This window comes from Camelus bactrianus, chromosome 12, assembly GCF_048773025.1.
Source record: "Camelus bactrianus isolate YW-2024 breed Bactrian camel chromosome 12, ASM4877302v1, whole genome shotgun sequence".
In the NCBI taxonomy this organism is placed as follows: Eukaryota; Metazoa; Chordata; class Mammalia; order Artiodactyla; family Camelidae; genus Camelus; species Camelus bactrianus.
Window position 1 is genome coordinate 34,521,756 of NC_133550.1, and position 25,515 is coordinate 34,547,270.

Consider the following 25,515-nt stretch of genomic DNA (forward strand, 5'->3'; position numbering starts at 1 on the left):
AATGCAGTCACCTGTGTGTTCATTTGCATAGTATTTGGTAAGGGTCAAAGACTGGCTCTGATCACAATATATTACTTATAAAAATTCATTTAGTTAAAATTCCTGGACCCCCTGGTCATCCTCTAGCTTACCACCCTGTTTATTTCCTGCAAGGCACTTGGCTTTTGTGAGGATCTGTTTGTTTAATTTCTTCTAGTTTGCTCCTCTCAGTCAGACTATAAGTTCAGAGTGCTCATGATTTTACTCAGTATTTAGCACAGTGTCTAAAACAGTAAGTGTGTAATCAATATTTTTGGAATGACTGTCTTCAAAGTTGAACTATCTATCTGACCAGCTTTCTCTGAGATACTACATATTATGATCCAGCATATATGCAGACTTATAATCATCCTATGGAATGAGGTGTGTCATAACAACAGCAGAAACTGGCTCAGAGCTTTAAAATGTGCCAGGCACTGTTTAAAGTACTTCACAGGTATTATTATCCCCATTTTACAGATAAGGAAACTGATTTGAACCCACTCTGGCTGGAGGGTCCAGGCACTCAATTACTACGTGCCACAGGTCACGAAAATAATAGCTATCACTCACTTCTTCAGGTTATAAAAGGCAGGATTTAGTATATTAATACAATAGAAGATCATTCAGCCATAAAAAGGAATGAAGTACTGATTAATGCTACAACTTGGGTAGACATTGAAAACATTATGCTAAGTGAAGGAAGCCAGACACAAAAGGTCACATATTGTGTGATTCCATTAAATATTCAGAATGGGGGAATTCATAGAGCAGGTTAGTGGTTACCAGGGATTAGGGGAGGGAGAATGGGGGATAACTGCTTAATGGGAGATAAGGTTTCTGTTTGGGGTGATGGAAATATTTCGGAACTTGGTTGCACTATGTTGAGTGTACTAATAGCTATTGATTATTCCCTTTAACAAGGTTAATTTTATGTTATGTGAATTTCATCTTTATTTTGAAAAAAAAAAACAGGATTTAATGCTTAACACTCACCAACTTTCACTGTTCCGGACTGAGGCTTTTCCACAAGCAGGGTGGACAGCTGAGAGTTGGCATTCTGCTGCTTGTCTTGTTCCTCCCCTGCAGGTGGTTCACCGATAGACCACTCTAACGAGCAAAAGAAGGAAAGGATCATTTCAGGGCCAAGTTCTTCTTAGGCAGACTTACCTGAGTCTGTTTTTCTCGTCAATGCTGAAGCTTCTCTTTGTCTAATAAACCTGGATAAACATCACATCATTCTTTCCAACCACCTCCCCCACAGCCATCAGTAGAGAGTGATGGATTCCCATTCATACAGGGATATCTCTTCCATGTTGGGATAAAGGAAACTTTTCTAATTCCTAGAAATAGCCACACTTTTCAGAAAGGTTGTTCTTCTCTCCTGGCAGCCAAGTTTCCTTTGTTTCCCCAAACTGCCTGTCCCCTGATAATGGTGGGAAGGATATGAAAGTGGCACCCAGTGTTTTTCCAGGGGACTGACTAAAAGGCCGTATCTGTGCAACAACAAAGTTGGAAAAGACTAAAGGGATGGGTCAGTTTGCTGGTCAAGTGGGAAAGGTCAAACAGCTATGCCTGGCCTCGTATTTCTAGATTCCTCAGTGTTGTATGATTAGACAATTCTATTAGGGTTGTACAGATGTGGCCATAGTCTGACAAGTAACAGGTCGGGACCCGCAGGCACACATTTCAAGAATTCTAGGAGCATCCTGAAAAAAAGGGGAAAAACTAGAAACATAGAAAGAAAAATAAACTCTTGGAGGCTTTTCCATGAAGACAGACAAGCTGGAAATAAAGTTTATTTTGCATTTTTTAGTTTGCACTCCAGGTGCTTAGGTTGTATTAATCAGCAGTCAACTCCAGTGAGGAGGCAAGGAGAGAGAACCATAGGTAGCCCTTCTGAGAGCTGAATGAAGAGTTCAGTTTCAGCCACTTAATAACTGGAAAAAAAATGCATGGGCTGCCAACTCTCTACCTGTTAATGTTTCTTGAAAAGGAGAAAATGTGGATTTAGTTATTTTAGTTTCATGTCTCAATCATGCTTAGTAATTTTACCCACAGGAGACCACCATTTTCACAATGAAATTAAGCCAATGTAGTCACGTGATTATACAATTTTAAAACAATACCCAAGTTGATGTTAAAATTTTATGTTGTGTGTATATGTAATATTAATAGTACTAGTGTAGAAGGGAGGATATAGCTCAGTGGTAGAGTACATGCTTAGCATGCACAAGGTCCTAGGTTCAATCCCTGGTACCTCCATTAAATAAACAAATAAATAAACCTAGTTACACCCCCCCCCCCAAGACAAACAGTACTAAGTGAATAGTGGCCACTAATGTTTGGAACACAAGGGCAGGGATTTTTTTGGTTTTGTTCATTTCTATATCTGTAAGTACCTGCAAAAATGGCTGGCCCACAAGAGGCCCTCACACATATTTGTTGAATGAATAAATAAATCACCTCACAGAATTGTAGCTACAACAGGGTGCATTTGGAGGTGTTCTATTGACTGCATGTAAATTTCTATAAAAGCACAAATTATTATCTGATGTCAATGTCAATGCATCTCAGAAACGGCGATTTTAAAAGTCTCTTAATCTCTGTGTACTTGCCACATGTTTAACATGATAGTGATAATAAAACAAACCAACCTGTAGTACATGTGACTAGATTCCTGAATTTATGTGTGCGTGTGTGTATGCATCATGCAAAATTAATTGTTTCTCAATACATTAGTTTTCTAGTCAGAGAAATGTAATAGAAGATTGCAATAAAAGCTACAAACAGAAAAAAACCAAGATTAGAATCAAATACAGCTTCAAGAAATGAGGTCATTAGTGATTACTATATTAGGGTAGGGTCGGGACGCCTTGCTTCAGTCGTGTGCTCACCTGAATCCTTTCTTTCCAGGGCCCGACTACCCAAACCTGAAAGGAAAGCGTGATTGGATGATACAAGGGGGAGGGGGAGAAAATGGAGCACTGACTTCAACCTTCCTGGGTACCCCAAATCCTGTCTCTTTTGATGATGGGGAGAAAAAAAACTAGAAGTTGGCTTGGATGGAAAATCAGCAGAGCTTCAACTATGAAAACATCTGTAAAAAGTGTGTCTTATTTTAAAAAATGATAAAATAAAAGAATCCAAATATCTAAGGAAAAGGGGAGAAGAGCAGATAGCTGGAAATGAAAGACAAACCTTTTTTTGCCCCTAAAATGTATACCCAAGAGTTAATACTCATTTATTTCACAAAGAAAAGTCTTTTTTTAAAGTTTCTCACATTAAAAAAATTACCATTAAAGCCAACATTTTCCCTCTTTGGCTCCGGCAAGACCTGGGTCCCCCGCTCTGAGCACTGTTTCATCAAGGTGCTCTGCTGTTTCATTTTCTTTACTGTCAATTAATAATAAATTGCAAAGTAGGGGAAGGGGTTGGAACCATCCTAACCTGGAGGCAGGGCACTAGGCGGGGTGGCTTCCTCTTCATCTGAAATAAGAAAGGAATAAAAAGTCAAGGAGAAAAGGACTTCATCTTGAGTCTCCTGAGAAGAGAGAAATCTGGAAAAGAAGAAGAGAAACTACACAAAACACTTTCAACTGATGAGTAAGCCTTAGAAGACTTGGCACCTGAAAGATTAAACTTGAGTACTCCAGGCAAAAGAGAAAAATAAATGAAAGGGTGAGGGAGTTGGGTAATCCCAATGAAAATGGCTTTAACAATGGTACTCTGTGCAAACGTTTTATGTGTTTGTAAGCTAGGAAAAAAGTAATACTAAAAATCTAAGGTTTATGAAATCAACAATGGAGGTGGTTTCCTAGTTCTTACTTTGTTGGTAAAGTCAATGACAACATAATTCATATACCACATGCATCTGGACATAGACAGAAAAGCATATCTGATCATTTTTTAAGCAAAAATTTGATGGGTGCATAGTTTCAAAGTCCACTAAATGTTAAGACTATTTGGGGGATGTATACAATTATTATAGATGATTAAGGCATAACATATTAAAGCAGTGCTTCTTAGTATCATAAAATGATACTCTAGATGATCCCACATTATCTCCAAACAGCAATTACTTCTCACTGGGCAGAGGGGAGGGTGTAGCTCAGTGGTAGAGTGCATGCCTAACATGCATGAGGTCCTGGGTTCAATCCCCAGTACCTCCACTAGATAAATAAATAAACCTAATTACCTCCCCCTGCCCTCCCCACAAAAACTAAAAAACTTCTTAATGGGCAATTTTGTAGTCATTGTATACACATTTTCAAATTTACTGAAAAGTGCTGGAAAATACAGTTAACAAGGGGCAACATTTACTGTTTCTCATCTTGTAAAAGTAGCTTTGGTTCTAGAATCCCTTTTGATGGGGAAATGTTAAGATGTTGGGATCCTGACCCAAAATTCTTGAAAAGTTGCCTGACTGAATTTGGTTGAGCTGGATGAGAATGAAAGGTTTAATTGTTCTTATTTACCATGAAACAACAGGTTCTCCTGCTAGAGGGGAAATTGAATAGCCTAATCTTTTCAGGTTGTGCCGAATCCAACAAGACACATATGAGAAGGCATGGCAACAGATAAAGAACATTTTCAAACAAAACAAAAAATATAATATATAAGTCATAGTTTCTTGTTTTCTGTTTAAAAGCAACTGCAATGATGAAAACTTAAACATCTGTTTTTGGCTTTTAGCATATGACCTACATGACACCACAGACTGAGAGCGACCGAGCTATTTTCCCTAATGACATAGAAAGGAAATTAACCAAAGTAGAATTTTGTGTCTTTAAGTCATGGGAAAATATCATTTGTAAAACCATAAAAATGATTCTTTCAACACTGAAGTTCCCAGCAAAGACCGCCTGGAAAGAGGAGAGCGAAGTTGGTCTTGTTACAAGCCTGAATTTTTTTTTTGCGGCGGGTAGGGGAGGGTTCCACATGAATGATATCTGGCATGTGAGGAGAGAACTCCAGAGATGGTAGAATGCGCACATTCCTATAATTCTCCAAGCTCTCGTGGGCATAAAATAACTTCTACCTATGGTTGATTTAAATTGCCTTTTTAAATTAATTTTTAAATATGCAAACTTGGGACAAGGGTTGAGATTTTAGAATAAAAGCATATAAAGTTAAAATACACTGTAAACAAACCTCAGTTAACTGATACAATACCTTGTTTGATTTGGATGAATTTATGGATTCCTCAAACAGGGTAATCAGTTGCAGTAAATACTGGCATATGTTACCAAAATAACAACAGCAACAACTACCACAGACGGAAAGCAGTAACATCGACAGCTAACATTAACTCATCATGTTTTGAGGCATTCGATTAATTTATCATGTTTTCTGAATAAGACACATGCCTTAACGCTTTGATGCTTCTGAAATCAGGATTCATCTTATAACAAATGTTTATTTAATGAGTTTTTTCTCCCCCAAATCATTAACTCAATGTTTCATTTTATAATGGCTGTGTCTTAAAATTGAGACGTATAGTGATATTAATTTTTAACCAAGTTCATTACAAAGAAATCATGTAGTTAGAATACATAGATAAAGCACAGAGACATTTTAGTGGATGGTTGATGTCTGATACCTAAAGGTAAAATGGTTCCAAAATATTCTGGCATGCAGGTAAGCACCACCAAGATAATGTTATTGTAGATGTAAAGGGACCTAGATGATGAAAAAAATTACTTATTCTTTTAATTAAAAAAAATCACTCAGGAAAAATTTGCTGGAACTTCTGTTGATTCACTTCCTCATCTGACAACCACATTAATGTGAAAAGAGACTTTTCATCTCAAGTTATGAGATCTTTAATAGGTACAGGGTTTGCTCATGATAGTTTGTGGTATTGTTAATGATAACACCTGGAAAAAGAAAGTTTTTACTTCTGTTGCAGCAATTATCAAAAGCAGTTAATTTTTTCTGGAAGAAAAATAAAGTGTCAGTACAATCCCATTTGGACTTACCAAAAAATATACAGACTATACATTCATAAGACACAAAATTAGAAATTGAAAAATATATATCAGAACTTAGGCATTAAAATGAGTACTGATCTTCAAAGTCATTTCTGGTTCTAACGTGGCTGATACATGTGGAACTACCCATAGGGCCAGTTTTAAAACTTCCCCCAGGGCCCATTGTTAGGGCACAGAAGAGACTCACTCTCATTACCCTAGGTTCACACAGACAACGTTGGTTCATCAAAAACAAAAGTATGATCCCACTTGAGTACCCACATTATTCTCCACACATGGCCCTCCGTGACAACTGTCTGCTTCCAAAGCTGAAATCCACTGTCCTCTGCTAAGGGTTGTTCTCCCCACTAAAGCCCCCTAAAGTTGACTCCAGGACAGGACCCAGTGCCCCAACCCGCACCTGGCACACGGTCAACACTCACTGAATACTTGAGATGAATAAATGCACATTAGAATACAAGGCAGATCTTTGGGCCCACTGAAGATACAGAAAAATATCTGTACTTCACTTTCCATTGATTTGCTACCTGTGATTATTCTGCAAGAATTCTAAGCCATGGCAGCTTTATTTTTACAAGGATGTTATCTCCCCAGGATGATCACTCTGAAAGAGATATTTACATCTAAATTCTAAGTTTCTGTTTAGTTAAACCCATTTCTTTATTGTCATCTCCATCATTTCAATTCCAAGACAAATTGGGCAGTGTTAGAGAGCAGGACACCTGGATGGCCAAGTCCAGAGGCAGACAAACAAGCAAAAAAATAATAAACCCCTTCCTGGGAAATCAGCTGTTTACCAGACAGAGACTCTTAGTAAATGTGAAAAGTTAGCAAATCTAACCACAAACACTACTTATAAGATTGGTATCAGAACCAAACAACATTCTGTGGCTACAAAAAAAATTTTTTTTGGAACATTTCCAGGCTGTCACAGGATGATCCTGGTAATCTGGGAAAGATATTAAGGCTACATTGCTATGATGCTCTTAATAGTCAGAGTTTGGAGCTATTAATCGAATATACTTCAGCTAATGAGATAGAGCACTAAATAAAGTGCTGAAAATGTTCTATTATCTAGGCATGACAGTTTTCAATAGCTTTAAGTGAGCTGGTCTTAGGTCATCCATCTGTTCTGAGGTTGAGCACACATAACGCATACCACTGGCATCTCATTCCAAACCTCACCGACTAAGATTATGCATGGGATGTTCATCCTCCTGCCCAGCAAATGGAAATAAAAATCTATCTAGGTTACCATTGTCCATACGATCAGCAGCTAAGCCAGCATGGTAATTCAGTCGTTCATTCATTCTACAGGTATTTATTAGGGGACTGCCATCTGCAGCTCTCTGCCAGATGCTGGAAGAAATGAGATGAGGAGCCCAAAGAGGTGTTAAGACACTGTGCCTGACCATCACAAAGCTTACAACCTGTTAGGAAAAGGAGTGAACCATGAATACGTGATTAAGTGGAGAAAAGAGTGATTTAAGGACAGAGGCAATCAGTCCAAAAGGAATCAGGGGGAAGAAGGGGGAGTGAAAGTGAGTTAGGATGGTGAGGGGAAAGATACACAAGAGGAGTGACACCTGAGTTGAATGGTTAAAAAACAGTTAGGCTGGGGGCTGGGAGAGGGTGAGAGACAGGGATTCTAGTATAAGCTGGGGGACAGGTCTGTTGCAGCTGTCAATCTTGTTTATGCTCCTGCAAGACTTCTTTCTCAACCAGGGCTATGCATATAGCAATGATTATTGTGTCTCCTCCTAACTTAGGCATTTTCTTTGAAGTTTCCCTGTCCTTGATGAAAGTGAGTAATGGTTGAAGAGGATTGTATATTTAGGAAGAACTTCCACCACCTACCTTCTTTATTTAGGGATGTCACTTTCTATCCTAAATTGATTTGCTTCCTGACACGTAGAGCAAATACAGACACGGCAATTTATGGACCTGGGCACATGATTGCATGTGGCCATGACCTTGCTTAACTTCTGCAAAAGTCAGAAAAAAAAAATGCTACTAATTTCAGGACGCCCTTTTTGCTCATCTGGCCTTGCTCTTTCATCACATTGTCTTCCACATAAAGAGTTTTTGTTGACTGGTAGACTGGTTGGATGGTTGGTTGATTTTAACTTACAGAAAGACATTTTCTCATTTAAGCATACAAGTATAATGTGACTTTTCGGAGTAAGGGTCAGGCACAGACTTTGTTTAAACTTTGACAGCTTGCCTTCTGGGATTACATCATCTGCTCTGTTGGTTGAGCCTTACAGCCTGGTCCAAGCACCTTTCCAAATTTGGAAACAGAGGTGTATGCCATCGGCCCTGGAAAGAATAATGTTACATTAACTTCAGCCAGATGTCCCAACCTCCTTGAACCCATCTAATGGAAAGAGTTCTAGGAGTTTGCACTGTCTGCATGCCATAAGCAAATAACCTTCAGATTGTGACCTGTGTGGCCAGGATTAGCATTCATGTCACTATCCATGGGAGCCACTGAAGGTCAAACACAAAGTGAATGTACTAACATTGTGTGTTCATTTATGAGAGCCTTAAGTTCAAGTTAGCTGCAGAAAAGTGGTCCAATGTACTGAAAGAAAGAAAAAAAAGTATTTTACTAATGTATAGGGGACAATAATATCATAGGAATTAGGTAATAAAATATGACAGTAAGAACAAAGAGATACTTAACATGCTTTTGAGTGCTGCCCAGAAAAAGAAGTTTTATTGTAGGAAATAATGGGTTATTCCAAAATTTAAACTATATTATTCATTGCACAAGTAAAAGGTGAATGATGATAGCAAACAAACAAAGCAAAATTATCAAGTCTACCTCTGTGAAAACTTTCTTCTGTAGAAGCCTAATGCTTCTTAAGACAAATGGTCAGTAATGACAATGACTTCCCCACGGGGAGACAAAGGAATTCATATTTCATGAGTCCACAGCAGTATATAATAAAGATTAGTCATTTTCTAAAACTGGACTATCTCTGTATAAAGTAAAAATAGAATAATAGTACAGAAATAAATGTTTTCAATTCAATAAAGATTAACGGGATGTTTGCTAAAGGTTGTATTGTCCCTCTATATAAACCATCGTATAAATCTACATGAATACATAGTGTTATAAAATGAGATGCTAGTTTTCAAAATTACTAGAAAAATCTGGAACAGCTTGCACAGTATCATGAAAACATTCAATTAAAAAAAATCTGGGTAATCAAGATAATTTTCCAAACTGGTGTCATTCCAGGAAGACCAGACACCTCTTTTCCTTCATATGCATATGGGAACTTGGAAATGAATTTGCTGGCATCTCAACAAGTGCTTGTGATATTTTTATCACTGTTTTTCTTTTAAAAATGTGTGTGATGAAAACTGATCAAAGCACTAAATCGTCATTAATGCTGATCGAGTTGTGCAGATAAGATGCAAAGGAAAAACTCTAAACCACAATGATGAAAGATAATGTAGAGAAATTCTGTGAGGCCCTCATGGCAATCATTACCGACCTCTTTCTGCTTCTAACTTTGTTGAATTCAGCTTCACTCTCCCTCCCACCAACTCACCTTTTGCTGGTGCAGTTCTGGCCTCCTTCTCTTTTTTTGGTTCTGTGTGGAAAGTACAAGCACATTTTTAAAAGTATCTTAAAGAAAGTGTTTTCTTGTGTGGTGAGCAATGCGGGGGAGGGGGAGAGAAGAAATTAATGACAACAGAACAGATCATCAATGATGCTACATACTCATTTATTATGCTAGACATGAATTATGAATTTGGGAATCATAATACATAAACTCACAATTTCTAATAAAAGCAGTTAATAAATCTGATCATTTTGGAGAAAAGTGTACATAGAAACATGTGATGCAGATCTTGTCAAAATACACCTAGCTATGCTGGGACCACGTTATAACATGCCAGTGTGAAAGTAAGTGTAAAATGCGGGTCACTTCACTGTAGACCCCAACAAGGGACAGAGTCTTTAAGGAAGTTGGACCCATGTAAAGGTTCCAATAGTTTGGGCTTCTAGATTATATTATAGGGTATAAAATCTGCGATTGTACAGTAGTTTGAAAGAAAATATTTTGGTGCACATATTAATCTTCTTTGGTGAGTTGAGTGGCAATAAATGCAATACCAGAGCCGTATCATCAGCTGTTCTCAGTAGAGACCTTCTGGTTTGCAGCTCTGTCTGTTTAGAATCATACTAGTTTATTTCCTACAAATGGTGTCTCACTTCAGGTATATGTGAGAAAAGAACTGTTTCAGCCAGGAATTCTCTCTTTTTTTTTTTGACTGATGAATAGACATCTGAATCTTGGTAAGCTAATGAAGACAAATTCTATGTGGCCTCTGTGGCAATCATTACCGACCTTTCTGCTTCTAACTTTGTTGAATTCAGCTTCACTCTCCCTCCCACCAACTCACCTTTTGCTGGTGCAGTTCCGGCCTCCTTCTCTTTTTTTGGTTCTGTGTGAAAAGTACAAGCACATTTTAAAAAATATCTTAAAGTGTTTTCTTGTGTGGTGAGCAATGGGGGGAGGGTGGAGAGAAGAAATTAATGACAACAGAACAGATCATCAGTGATGCTACATACTCATTTATTACGCTAGACATGAATTATGAATTTGGGAATCATAATGTAGAGTCACATTCAACTTTCAGTAAAAACAGTTAATAAATCTGATCATTTTGGGAAAAAGCATACATAGAAACACGCAATATAGGTCTTGTTAAAACACACTTTGCTATGCTGGGACCACGTTATAACAAGTGGGTGTGAAAAATGTGATATATATAGTATATCACATAATATAAAATGTGGGTATAAAATCTTTCTGCTTCTAACTTTGTTGAATTCAGGCTCACTCTCCCTCCTACCAACTTACCTGCTGCTGGTGCAGTTCCGGCCTCCTTCTCTTTTTTTGGTTCTGTGTGAAAAGTACAAGCACATTTTAAAAAATATCTTAAAGTGTTTTCTTGTGTGGTGAGCAATGGGGGGAGGGTGGAGAGAAGAAATTAATGACAACAGAACAGATCATCAGTGATGCTACATACTCATTTATTATGCTAGACATGAATTATGAATTTGGGAATCATAATGTAGAGTCACATTCAACTTTCAGTAAAAACAGTTAATAAATCTGATCATTTTGGGAAAAAGCATACATAGAAACACGCAATATAGGTCTTGTTAAAACACACTTTGCTATGCTGGGACCACGTTATAACAAGTGGGTGTGAAAAATGTGATATATATAGTATATCACATAATATAAAATGTGAGTATAAAATCTTTCTGCTTCTAACTTTGTTGAATTCAGGCTCACTCTCCCTCCTACCAACTTACCTGCTGCTGGTGCAGTTCCGGCCTCCTTCTCTTTTTTTGGTTCTGTGTGAAAAGTACAAGCACATTTTAAAAAATATCTTTAAAAAATGCTTTATTGCATGGTAAGCAATGGTGGGGAGGGGGGAGAGAAGAAATTAATGACAACAGAACAGATCATCAGTGATGCTACATACTCATTTATTATGCTAGACATGAATTATGAATTTGGGAATCATAATGCAGAGTCACATCCAACTTTCAGTAAAAACAGTTAATAAATCTGATCATTTTGGGAAAAAGCATACATAGAAACATGCAATACAGGTCTTGTTAAAATATATTTAGCTATGCTGGGGCCACGTTATAACAGGTGGGTGTGGAAAATGTGATATATATAGTATATCACATAATATAAAATGTGGTTATAAAATCTTTCTGCTTCTAACTTTGTTGAATTCAGGCTCACTCTCCCTCCTACCAACTTACCTGCTGCTGGTGCAGTTCTGGCCTCCTTCTCTTTTTTTGGTTCTGTGTGAAAAGTACAAGCATATTTTAAAAAAATCTTTAAAAAAATGCTTTATTGCATGGTAAGCAATGGTGGGGAGGGGGGAGAGAAGAAATTAATGACAACAGAACAGATCATCAGTGATGCTACATACTCATTTATTATGCTAGACATGAATTATGAATTTGGGAATCATAATGCAGAGTCACATTCAACTTTCAGTAAAAACAGTTAATAAATCTGATCATTTTGGGAAAAAGCATACATAGAAACATGCAATACAGGTCTTGTTAAAATATATTTAGCTATGCTGGGGCCACGTTATAACAGGTGGGTGTGGAAAATGTGATATATATAGTATATCACATAATATAAAATGTGGGTATAAAATCTTTCTGCTTCTAACTTTGTTGAATTCAGGCTCACTCTCCCTCCTACCAACTTACCTGTTATTGTTGCAGTTCCAGCCTCCTTCTCTTTTTTTGGTTCTGTGTGAAAAGTACAAGCACATTTTAAAAAATATCTTTAAAAAATGCTTTATTGCATGGTAAGCAATGGTGGGGAGGGGGGAGAGAAGAAATTAATGACAACAGAACAGATCATCAGTGATGCTACATACTCATTTATTATGCTAGACATGAATTATGAATTTGGGAATCATAATGTAGAGTCACATCCAACTTTTAGTATAAGTAGCTGATAAAGCTGATCATTTTGGGAAAAAGTATATACAGAGATGCAATACAGATTTTGTTAAGACATACTTAGCTATGCTGGGACCACGTTATAACATGCCAGTGTGAAAGTCAGTATAAAATGTGGGTCACTTCATTGTAGACCCCAACAAGAGACAGTCTTTAAGGAAGTTCAACCTGTGTAGTTAACTAGTAAGGACAGTTTTAGCAGAGTTTGGGAGGAGACTTGTTTTAGGAACAGGACGTCAGTATTATACAATGAATATGAAATATGGCATGACAAGGGAAACTTTATAGTGGCCCAGTGACAGCTGCTGATCTGAAGAACAGAAGGGAAAGGTTATGTCTGTAATGCCTGCAGGTTCTCGGTGTACTCAGTGCTGGCAAAAATAAGTCTGTATGTGCAAGAAGGAAACATAACGAAGAAGCAGCTCTTCAGAAGAATGTCACACATTTAACACAGACTGAAACAAAACTAAATTTGAGCTTGCCCCTGTTTGAACTAAGACAGCCCTGAGCCTGTTTCATCTATTTAAAACACACAGAGATACTCCTCCATACTATGTAAGGGTTTGGACTGTGTGAATCTTGTATTCTTAGCTGGACCAAGAGCTCCTCTGAGCAGCTAGATTTCTCAAACCACCCTCCTGAAAATAATCTCCAGAGCAGAAGAGTTTTATATCCCCTTATAAATTCCCATGCAAAAAAATATCACCAGCAACTGAAGCATCATTCAGTTCCTGCTTTCACATTGGCCAGGCTGGTCTACAGTGACTTCCCACCCCCTGGCTTTGCACCACATGATCAATTAACGGAACCTGCCTTAAATCACATATTGTCTTGGGAGGTTCTTAAAGGATTGTCTGATGGTTCAGAATAGTGGTTATATCTTATTTCATTGTTCTCTGGGCTTTATTTTATTTTCTATTTGGCTGTAAGCAACTTGAATACAAGGAAACATTTTCTGCTAGAGGTTTTGCACTACCTCTGGGATGGTGCATTTGCACCTAGCTATCAATAAGTATTTGATGGATAGCCCTGTATCCTTCTGAAGGGTTAGAGCAGACAGAGTAAACAAACTTATGGTTACTGGGGTTGGGAGAAGGGGGTAAGAAGGGATAAATCAGGTGTTTGAGATTTGTGAATATTAACTACTACATATAAAACAGATAAAAAACAAATTTCTTCTGTTTAGCACAGAGAACTATATTCAAAATCTTGTAGTAACCTATAATGAAAAAGAATATGAAAATGAACATATATATGTATATATGTGACTGAACCATTATGAATATGAACGTGAGTATATGTATGAGTGAAACATTATGCTGTACACCAGAAACTGACACACTGTAACTGACTATACTTCAATTAAAAAATAAAAATAAAATAATGAAGGGTTAGGGCAGAGTTGTGCATACGGTAAACATCTCATGAATAATTCTTGAATGGGTATGAGTTTCTCATCTGGTTCAAGGAGAAGAGTGATGAGAGAGAGCACTTTGGGGTCTTCATGGGAAAATGCACAGAATTCTGGTTGCCTCCATGCTGGGGGCCATTTGGCTGGGCAGACAAATAGTCTGGACACTCCACTTGGGCTTGCCATGCTCCCAATTCTGTTCTCTTCCTTAGGTGTTTGTGGACGTAAGAACATACTTCACCTGTGTGTGTTGCTGGGTACCACCTCTACCTGTCAAGGAGTGTGCTGGAACTTGTTATTGCTTGTTTTTTGTTGCCATCTGCTGGACAGCAGGGTGCTAAGGGCTGGAGAAGTTGACTGGTGTTGAGCCTCAGAACTCCCCCAGGAGTTTCTGGAGGTGCTGGATGGTGACTTCGTTCAAGTAAGGAAAGGGGTGCTCATCTTCCAGGACTAAGGCAGGGTGACCCCACTCTCCCAAGAACAAGGTAGGCTTTGTCTGCCATTTGTTCTTTGTGAAAAAAACACTGCAAATCCTTCAGCCTCCACAATGTTAAAATATGGGCGTAACAATCATTTTTGGAGAACTTCAAAGGTTTTATAAGTATCCTATGTGCCATCCAAATCAGATTAACTTAGAAGAAAGTTACATAAACACAACGTATTGTTATTATCACAAACCTGTCACCACGGTGGTTAGACAACTTCTCCACAGGAGATGAGCTTTAGCTCACAGCTTCAATGGAGGACAAATGATGATGGGATGGATGTTCTGTATTTATAGCCCACACACAGAAAACAATGTTTTTACTCACCTTCTGGGGGTGAAGCTGGGGCTGGGGCCAGCACTTCATTTTCTAGAAATGAAAAGGATGATGGAAATGTTAGTCTCGTTTGTCCCAGAGAAAAGCTATTTTCCACAGCCCCAGGCTGTGCTCAACTCCAGGCAGCCGTCTTCCCTGGGCTGACAAGAGCAGTGGAGCAGGAAAGGCATCAACCCAAGAACCACTGTCTTTTGGTATATGGTGTGAAGTGAGGATCTAAATGTGGTCTGAAGATATAGAGATTTCCAGGAGAGGGAGCAGTGTAGTGATGGACAGAGCACGGGTCCAATGGGGTCCACGTGTCCTTCCAAGTGTCTGTCCACCTGCTTAGGCGGCAGGCAGGGTGTTTAATAGCACTGAGCCTGTTTCCCTTCCTGGAAGGAAGGACACAGCGACACCTATCTCATATGCACAGGATTGCTGTGAGGATGAGATAAGACACGGAGAGTGCCAAGCATGTCCCTTAGAGCCCAAGGTACCTGTAAATGATAGCCCACTTGCCCCAGACAGCAAGGGCACTGCAGCATCTCCGACATTATCCTGCCCTCCTGAGACATACATTCTGAATGATGGTGAGACCGAAGTCCTCAGGCTTTGCAGTGCTTCGTTTGATCACAAGGCAAACCGCTGTTCTCTGGGAAACAGAATCAACCCCACTCCCAGTCTCACGGTCATTTCTGGACGTGCATATGCCTGGAGTCGATTTTTACCTACATTTGTCTAAAATTATCAGAGCTCTGGTTTTGAGGTTTCATACCTGCCTTTGGATATCCAAAATTATGGAGCAGTCTGGCAGTGAGGTCTGTTAAAGAAGCTTCTAGGAAAGAATATCCTATGTCCAAGTAGCTAAAGGCATATCCCATAACCCATGGGCATAGAATTTCCCCTGCTGAACCCCGACAGATGCCCCAGAACGGGAATCAGTGACGAGTATGTGAACCAGCCGCTCCTACTTCTGGCCAGGGAGAGGCCATTGATGAAGGGGATCTCTTTTTATTTTCTGTTTGATAAATAACAAAGAAAAGTTTTTGTATTATAGGCACATTGTGAGATCCCCGGAGCCTTATCTCTGTCCAGATCTAGGATTTTCCACAGTTTCCCACAAGCAGCTCTTTCCAAGCAAAGAGGCCAATACTTCACGAACAGCAGTTTAGCCCCAGAGTCATCCCTGTGTGCAGACCAAGCAGCCCACTTTAGTCTGGGCAGGCTGGGATGAGGCAGGAGAAACAGCACGCACTGCAACAGAAATCAAGAGAGGAGAGATGCAGGGCTGCCCCGAACAGCAATGTCGTCTTCTTTTAAAAAATTATTATTATTATTATTGAAGTATAGTCAGCTTGCAACGCTGTGTCAGTTTCTGGTGTGCAGCATCACAGTTCAGTCATGCATGTACCATGCATATATTTTTTTCTTTTTCATTATAGGTTACTACAAGGTATTGAATATAGTTCCCTGTGCTATACAGAAGAAACTTGTTGTTTATCTACTTTATATACAGTAGTTAGTATCTCCAAATCTCAAACTCCCCATTTATCCCTTCCTACCCCCTTAGCAACGTCTTCTTTCATCACTAATTTTTGGTGCTGGATATAAACTCCAGTTTATTGTTTAAAAACACACGATTACTGTATTTTCATTCAGATGACCACAAACAAGTATTAATATACTCATTACTAATGAGGAAGAAAATATAACCAAAGGAGAAAAGAGGTATCACCTTACAGACTGGCAGGATGTGATGTGGTTTGAACATACAGTGAAAGCACAAGTGTCCCCTAGATGACACACCAGAAACGCTTTCATGTCTACCACGTCATGGAAAGTATCTTTCCTGCCAGTGTCCACGAGGAGATGAAACCCTCAAAGCATTTTATTTTCAGAGATCTGAGTGCAGAAATGAAAATCTAACATTGACTTCTCGGCTTGGGGTGAGCTGTTGCAGCACATGGATATCAGAACACAGAGAGTGAGGAGCCAGTTTCTTTGACACTCTGTCTTTTGGATGGGGCCATTGTCATCCAATGCCCATGAGCCTCTTCATGGCTCCCTTTAAGACAAGTTTCTCTGCCTTCCAATCTCTTTGTCCCACAGCTGCAGGTTTGCTTACACCACCACTGTGTGTCGTTCTGTTATTCAACCCAAGAGGGTTTCTGCTATCTACTTGGTTAGTTCTGCGCTCTTCAAGTTAACGGTCAAAGTCAATGTCGGCGGGCACCTCTTCCCTCCCTCTCTCCTTACTGCACCCCAGTGGCCCCTCTGCTCTAGAGCTGGCTTCTCTTTTTACCTTCTGACCTTTCACTGGGAAGAGTGATAATCTTCTCCCGAACAGACCTTTTGTTTTCCCTTTTCATGTGGCTGTGTCAGACAGACCTAGTTCGACTCTAGGCCTTATGAGCTGTATATTTGGGGACAAATCTTTAATCTTTGTCAGTCCTGGTGTCATCTGTGAAATAAAACTACTAAGATAAATGATCTCTTAGGGAGCCAATCCTATGTAAAATGCAGAGCACAGTCCTTGGCATGTAGACAGAGCCCTGTGATTTATAGAAATAACTGTTAACATTCTTTGGCAAGCTTGGTCTGTTTTTTTTTGACATTTCTCTTAAGACTTCCAGAGCTGATTATTCCATTCTGTTCCCCTCCCTTATTCTCTTGGCATTCAGGACCACATCATAATACACCTTTTTATTCACTAATTATTTTAAAATTATTTTCCAGTTGTCTCCATATATTTGTGTTTCCTGTCCCTCCCAACTGAACAAAAACGGGGATCTTTCATTCTTTTCCTATCTCCCTGGTACCACATTTTATTGCTGCAAACACATTATATGCAGAATGAATTGATGAGAAAGAATTAAGAAGGGCTTCTATGGTGATTGCATATGGACTATCAAATTGGCCACGCTTTCCCAGCATCTGTGTAAACAAAGGCCTATTTTCTAAGGGAAGTTGTGGTTGCTTAAAATCCTGTTTGGAAAGTAAGGCCAGGGGTGAATTTTAATCAATTAAATAAAAGAGAACCTTCCTGGACACAGAAACTGTCAAAGTGCCCTGGATGTGAATTCTTCATTTCCATCGTATCTGTAGCTCCAGTGTTCAACGTAACAGCCAGCCCCCAAATCAAGCCAAAGTGAGAATTTAAAGGGCTTAGTTCAACTTCCAGCAAATGCACAGAACATCCATCATCAACGGCTAACTGCATCAGATAGTCAGAACTACAGAAATACTATAGGATATTACTGCTGGGACACTTTTAGGATGGTTGTGGCAAGTAGAAGTAGGAAAATGCAAGCCTGCCTGGTGAATAGGTAGAGCCAGAACGCTTCCTTCTTAAAATCATAGGAACTCTATCGCTTTACAGCCACTGAAGGAATAAATAAATAACAATGGTGTATTGGCCCCCACTGCACGCAGGACCCAATATATATTCGCTTTTATAATCCTTCCGTCTTTATAAAGTCAGTACTCTCATTATCCCCATTTTGCAGATGGGAACTGAGACCCTGCAAGGTTCCATAGCCCACGAAGGGTGGAGCCAGTCTCCGCCCCAGGTGGGCCTGACTGGGAACCTGGCCTGGGCAGGCAGGGCTGCACCTCCCTTCCCAACTCCTCCCCCTATGGAGGCAGCAGTGGGTGGATGGATTTTCCAGAGATCTTGCTGCATTCTTCCTGCTGAATTCACTGGTCTTACTGTCATGGCCACATAGCATCATGTGGCTGTTGAGCTAAGGAACGGGGAGTGGCAGGTGCCCTGATCTCCTCGTATCTGCAATGGACATAATAGCAGAAGCTATATCAAGCATTGTTGGCAGGAATGAATGAGTGAATGAGTCCTCAGAGGCACGGAATGGGGTAGACATCCTATAAGCTTTCTCTTTCTTTTCATGGTTTCATCACTGTTACCATGATTTCACTCTGACACACCTGGGAGAATGATACTCACGTCTTTCCTCACAGGTCACCTGCTAGGATTTGCCTTATTTCTAGGTCTGTGGGATGTGTCATGTTGGAACATGCTTGGAGCTGGGGGTGGGGGCTAAGGAAGCCTCTGAGAACTGAACAGAGGAGGTGGGCCCCTCACTCTCCTCCTGTCAAAAGGTAATGATAATTGATTTTGATGAGTTTTACTTGCATTATAGAGTTTATACAATGTAAATCAATTGATCAATCAATCCTCGTGGGACCAAAGGTATAAAAAGATGAACTCTAAATAGTTTTCAAGGCATTTGAAACAAAGAATTCCAGCTGTGCTAAACCTGGAGAGAGGGGGCCCAGGAGTGGTGAAGCCCAAGCAGCACGGGACTTAGACTGAAAATGAACCCCCTGCAGGAAAGTCTCAGAGCCTCAAGGTATCCACCCCCGCAGTCTTTGCCTTAAAAGTCCTGCTAAGGCATCTTACTCTGACTCTACGTTTGTCTCTGACAGGCTCTGTCATGCCCAGCTTTGCCCACGCCTCTAGAAATTGTATACCTGTTCCCCAAATTCATTAGCTGCCTCTACAACAATAATTCTTTCACAGCAACTTCCACAATACCCCACTGAATGGGGACTATCGGAGGAAACACCCACGCAACCAGAATTCATTGAACGCCCATTAGGAATTTGACAAGGATGGGGTTCATAAAAGAGGCTAAGATGAGATGCCTGTGTTTAAGAATCTCATGGGTCCAGTAACTGCCCCCGTCTATCAGTGTAGTCACCACACCAGGGGGCTTTGCTCTCTCAAAACATTCGAGACTCACCACCTCCACAGCCCCTGTAGTGCCTCTGAAACTGCTATGCACCTGTGAATCATCTAGGGATTTGGTCCAGTGCAGATTCTGACTCTGGGGGTCCCAGAATTTGTCCCAGATTCTGCCTTTCTAACAGGCTCCCTAGTGATGCTGATGTTGTAGGTCCAGAACCCACACTTCGAACAAGAAGGCTCAGACTGTGCCCTAAATATCATCAAATCCTCTCCAGTTTCAAATGTGACTGTGAATGGCAAAGGGTTTACAGGACATGGGAACTTCTCTCTTTGATCACAAGCCTCTTGAGGACAAGGCCTGTCTCCTCCTCCTTTTCAAATTCTGCACAGCAGGTGCTCTATAAATATAGTTGACTGGCAGGCTGCTCCTCCTCACACAAAAGCCCCTTCTCCTCGCTGCCAAGAAATCAAGAACCGTCCCCTGGCACTCCAAGGGCAGCTTTCCTCGTCTGCCTTACCCGCAGGGAACACTATGTCCCCCATTAGTGACCTCCCGCTGGCAGAATGCTCCCAGGCACTCGCCAAACCCATCATTTAGATCTCTTGTTACTGTCAACACACCTTCCATTTCGAGAGAGCAAGTAGGGCTAGAGTTTTGGCCCTCAAAACACCCCTTGTCTTTCTAAGGATTCCCCTTTTTCAAAATCTGGGCTAGATTTCTTACCAAGTAACCCCCAGCCAACCACGCCAACTCCACTGTCAACTTGCTTTGCCATGTTGTAACTGCCAGGAGGCACCTGGCCTTTAGATTTAGGGCAAACAGGTATCTACTGAGGTGAAGTTCTGCTATACTTCTGCTTATTCAAAAACCAAAGAGCAAGTTCCATGGGAATTTTCTGCCCAGTGACCAAAGTTGGCTTTTTGTCCCCTTCATCCATCCTTCCCATTGTCTCTATTAGAAAACAGACCAACAGACTGAGGAAGAAGAGATACTATACATAAGGTGCCATTTTAAAACCTTCTCTTTGAATTAAAAAAAAAATCAGGACACTCTGAAAAATTAAGCCCAAGGAAATATTTTCAAGGACATCATAAAAATTAACTGGGTTCTGAACCAGCAACTAAAGCTAACTCCTCCCTCTTCAGCAAGGGCGGCTGTGCTTTGATCCTTTCTAATTCACAGATAGGCTCTTTCCCTCTGCAGCACTGAAATGCTTTCAAAGGGCTTGATCTATTTATGGTGGATTTTTCCTATGACCACCTACTGTAAAAAGCACAGGTATGCCACCAATGGCAGGCCTGCACAGCGAGTGCCAGGCCATTCTAATTGACGGGCACTGGTGGCAGCAATGAAATAGACAGCCCATATGTGGACTTTGTGCTCTGCTGAGAGACTAGGAACCCAGTAACTCCATAAATGGTTGGCTCTCTCCAATGCAGTCCATTTCTATTTTCAATGATCAAGGGTTCCATGGTCAGTAAATTAAAGGGGAAAAAAATTTTAAGTTCTAAGAGGCATTGATCTGCCCCTCTCTCTCTGTATGTGCTTATACACCAAAGTGACTTAAACAATTCAGTTCTCTCCTGAATAGGCTCATTTGCTCAAAGAATACATTATTGACTACTTAAAATTATTTTATGCACCCTCGTGTGCAATTTAATCCAGACTTTTAATAGCACGGAGAGCACAGTGATGTCATATGAGTATGTTATACAGGCATAGAAAACATAGGGAGAACATGGTAACACTTGTCGCTAAGTCATAGGATTATACGTTGTTTTGATAAAACAATTGCATTAAAAACCATCCACTGGTAATCTGGGGTACAGGGAAAAACTGTACATTATTCCTAATTATTATTTCTTATCCTCAAAGTCAAATTCTTTGTTTGAAATAAAATATGTGAACGCTTTATGTATTGTAAACATCATGGTGAATGAGGCCTTATCTGGCTAACTCCTAATTTGTTAACTTTTGATAATATAGCAAATTATCTTCCCTTTTAGATTAAATATGCAATAAAAACTGTCAGGTGTATCTCCTGTTGCTAGTGAGGCCCGGCACTGTGTACATGTCGCCGCAGCCTGTATCTCATGTGCCTAGACAACGGCACGGTGGAAACTGCTTTAATAAAAAATACTGTTTGCATGGGGACATTCATAGTGCTTAGACAGGTTTTGAGTATATGAATTGTAAGTGTCACCAGAAAATTAGCAAACACAAATGACAGTGCATTTGTACTGACCATATTGCTTATGTAACAGAGAGAAAGTTTTCTGGACATAAATTAACGTGTAATTTAATGTTTTCACAGTTATATACTTATTTTGTCCCTTATTCTATTTATTATAAGCTATAGGTCCAGATATTTTCCACACTGGGATTTAAGGGGGAATTACACACATTTTTAGAGGCAACTTTCTTTCACTCTTTTTTTTTTTTTTTGATTACAACATGTTTAATTGAGGCAATTCTATGTTGACTTATAACAGAGATCCTCAAAGTATGAGCTGGGATTCGCAAGGGCCCCTGAGACCCTTCTGAGGAGTCCATAAGGTCAAAACTATTTTCATAATAATGCTATGACATTATATTCCTTTTTCACTTACATTCTCTCACAAACACACAGTGGCATTTTCCAGAGGAAATATAATGTGTGATGACATCAATGCTCTGACAGCTAATAGAACATGAGCTTTGTATTCTTATGTTTTAAAAATTTATCCATTTTAATGTCAAATATAGTAAATATTGATAGGTAGGAGGCACAGAAACACTTTTTAGTTTTTTCAATAATTTTTGAGTGCCAATGGATCTGAGACTGAAACATTTGAGATTCATTTAAAATTATGGTAAGTCTTCTTAAAAATTATTTTGTGTGTGTGCACTTAAAAACTCACATCATATGCCTCATTTAGGAAAAATCTATAACCTTGCTTAATAAAAATGAAGCAGGCAAAATAAAAGCCATAGACTGATTCGGGGAGGCGGGACAGTAACTTGTTTTCCTATGTGCAGAATAATAGAGACAAAAGGACAATACTGTCTAGTACCACCTCCCCTATTTGGAATTCAGCTACCTAGCAACCTCCAGATAACAGCTGCTGACCAAAAAATTGTAAGGGTTTCTGAAAAAGAAAATGAATTGTCTCAAGCTCCTCCAACTCACACACTAAGAACTCAAGTGCTTTATCCCCAAGAGAACCAACCGCCCCCCATCAACCCGGTCCTCAGCCCTGGAACTGGAAGAAGGGTGATGTGGGCCAGGTGCCCAGGGAACAACACTTAAGGAGGCACTGACACACAGGTGTGGACCCTGCATTTGCACAACCCGGAGAATGAGTGCCTCCTTAAATGTGGTACTGTTGGCACCCTGCTTGCAGCTCTGCAGTGTAGCCTTTCTCAGCTAGATTATTGACCTGGCTGGGGTCCAAAGCCAACAACAGAGGGAAGAGAAGGGGGCAGCTTCACATACTGACGGGTAAGAGTAATTAAAGAAGACAGCAGCTTTCTGGCAAGGGATGAAACAGGAAAGCCATCAAAAATTAGACTCAAATTCGAACTACAAAAGGGACTCATTTAACAAAAAGACAAATAATTTAGGTTCTTGGGATATATCACATGGTATGATAATGGATATCTATAATTTATGGCAAAGTTAAATTATATCCACCATACTATGTTTTTAGAAACAAGGAGTAATATATTACACTTTAGGCATATTTATATCCAAACAAATTGAAATAATAAGATTCAAGAATAAAATGAACTCTTAGTTATCTAGAGAATCCAGCTACTCAGAATTTGATTCAATCAACTTAATCTGTATTTATTTACTATGGGCAAATATCACCAAAGACTGTATTCTAAGGTTCTGAATAGAGGAGGCTGAATTGTGCATCTAGTATACAAACTTTCAATGACTCATGATTTAGCCTGATGGAAATTCCCTGAATTCACAGGGTTTTTTCCCTTTCGTAGTCAATTTGTTCTTCTATCGTTCTAATTACACATATTTTTAACTTAAGATGTCATTCCACACAGGAAGATTCAGATCTGGTATTTATTACACAGCAACAAATGGTTCTCACTCCTTTTAACATGGGGCTGGATGAAAATGTCGTCCTTTGCTAAGACCTGAGGGCTAGTTTCTTTATCATTATTCGTACCATGTTTAAAAGGAAGAGTCAAATGGAGATTGGAGTGGCATAGTGGGGGCAGTGATGTGGAAGCTTTATCCAAATTGAAGTTAAAAAATTTAGCACAAGTCAAAAGGTAATTATTACAAAAGTGATTTGAATGGTTAACAATTTCTCCCTTTAGTCCCTTTTTATGCCTTTCGTGGGGGTCTGCCACTAGGCAGACCATCCCTACAATCACATCATTCTTCTGTGGTTGTAGGGTTATCAGAATAAATCCCTTACAGGCCTTGCCCCAAGCCATTGCTGGGCCTCACATTGGGTGACTTTTTAAAAATAGAGGAAGGACAGGCCTGATGCCAGGTGGGGTCATAAAAATAAAATTCCACAGCAGTAAACACAGTCACTCAATCAATCACCCACCACATCCATATGTGGTCATGGAGAGTTCTTTATGTGATTATCTCAGAAATGTTCAGACCAGAGGAAGACCCCACCTGCCAGTAGCACCCCTGGTGGGAAGAGAAATCTTAATGTCCCACACCCCCAACCCTTATAGGGTTCTTGGTGGTGGATAGAGTTACACGTTCAACTGTGTAGGGTGACTCTTTCATCTCAGTGGTAAAGGCCATGACCCCACAATGGAGCAGTGAATAAACAACTGGCTACTACCGTCTAGCTAACAACTGGGGACCCCCAGCTGGACACAACACATTTCAGCAGCAACACAACAGAGGCTCTGAAGTGTGGGCTTCTTATTTGAGCAGAACCTCCATGCATAAAAGCTAAGATGTTTCACCACAAATTTCTAAAAAAGGAAATACTCACGGTGGTGGCCATGATGGTTATGATAACAACAGCAGCTGTCTTGGAATGTGCTGTATATGTGAACACAAGGTAAGGAGGTGGACAGTGGTTGCTATGTGTTGGCAGAAATGCCCTGAAAGTTTACATTAAATGTGAGGCAGTTAACACCTTATACCAGACAAGATTTGCTGCTTTAGAAGGGAAAGACTTGAGTTCTTATTACATGTTAGAATTTGTTCTGGGCTTATCTGATTTATCTCATTTAATTCTTACAAAAAATTAGTGAGTTAGGTACTATTACTATTCACATTTAACAGATGAAAAAGCTGAAGCATCTGAAGTGTAACTCAGTACAGGGTGCAGCTGGAATTTGAACTGCTTCAAATGTACTGTGAAGAGTATACTTTGTTTATGTTACTGTGTTTAATAACAAATATTACTTAATATACATAAGGAAAAGGTCAAAATACATACTTTATGCAGAACAATTCTAAAGACATCTAACCAAAAAAAAAGAGAAATTAAATTGTAGAATTTTATATAAATAGGTGACTTTTTAGTTATAAGCAGAATATTCTGCTGCAAGTTGTATAAAATTTTATAGAAGGCAAAAGCTATTACCTGATATAAGCAAAGAATTCCTGAGGAACTTAACAAGAGATCTGATGCTGTTTAGAGGAAGAACTGGATGATTTTGGAGAAAAAGAAAAATTTTTAGCCCAAGTTCTTGTAAATGTCTAGCATGCAAGTCAAAAAATAAATAGCACAAAATTATAAGATCAAACATCTGACATACTATTAAATATAATTTTAGATATTGTATTGATGTGCCAAATTGGCCCATTAAAAAAAGTCCTAAGGAAGAATAAAAGGGCAAAAGTCTTATCAAAGTGGATTTCAAACTTGAAAGGCATAATGAAAGTCAGATTACAATTAGCTTTTTGGGAACTCATTTTAGAGAGAAAACTAAGCATGTGATTAAGTGATCCTGGTCTTTTCCTTTGCCAAATCAGCTACCTCACGCCCCAATCTGATGAAATCTAAAACTTTACTCTGGAAATGCGTATAAAAGTATGTAAATCATCTGCCCCATGCATGGGAACATC

At 39.5% G+C, this 25,515-nt stretch overlaps 1 protein-coding gene and 1 non-coding gene across 43 annotated transcripts in view; one reads left to right on the forward strand and one right to left on the reverse strand.

Annotated features, from left to right (window-relative positions):
- MYBPC1 (myosin binding protein C1) overlaps positions 1-25,515 on the reverse strand; it is an 82,759-nt gene that overhangs the window by 51,219 nt on the left and 6,025 nt on the right. For 4 of the 42 annotated variants that reach the window (XM_074375180.1, XM_074375179.1, XM_074375172.1 and 1 more), the window contains exons 2-11: positions 14,767-14,808; positions 12,286-12,327; positions 11,821-11,862; positions 11,356-11,397; positions 10,895-10,936; positions 10,434-10,475; positions 9,575-9,616; positions 3,469-3,507; positions 2,916-2,951; positions 1,015-1,128 (exon numbers count right to left, since the gene is read on the reverse strand). In XM_074375180.1, the coding sequence (XP_074231281.1) occupies positions 1,015-1,128; positions 2,916-2,951; positions 3,469-3,507; positions 9,575-9,616; positions 10,434-10,475; positions 10,895-10,936; positions 11,356-11,397; positions 11,821-11,862; positions 12,286-12,327; positions 14,767-14,808 (483 nt within the window). The remainder of the gene's footprint in view (positions 1-1,014; positions 1,129-2,915; positions 2,952-3,468; positions 3,508-9,574; positions 9,617-10,433; positions 10,476-10,894; positions 10,937-11,355; positions 11,398-11,820; positions 11,863-12,285; positions 12,328-14,766; positions 14,809-25,515) is intronic. The other 38 variants (XM_074375189.1, XM_074375174.1, XM_074375176.1 and 35 more) reach the window with 37 other exon arrangements.
- TRNAV-AAC (transfer RNA valine (anticodon AAC)) lies at positions 4,118-4,190 on the forward strand. Its single transcript has one exon. It is a non-coding gene; the product is annotated as a tRNA-Val (tRNA).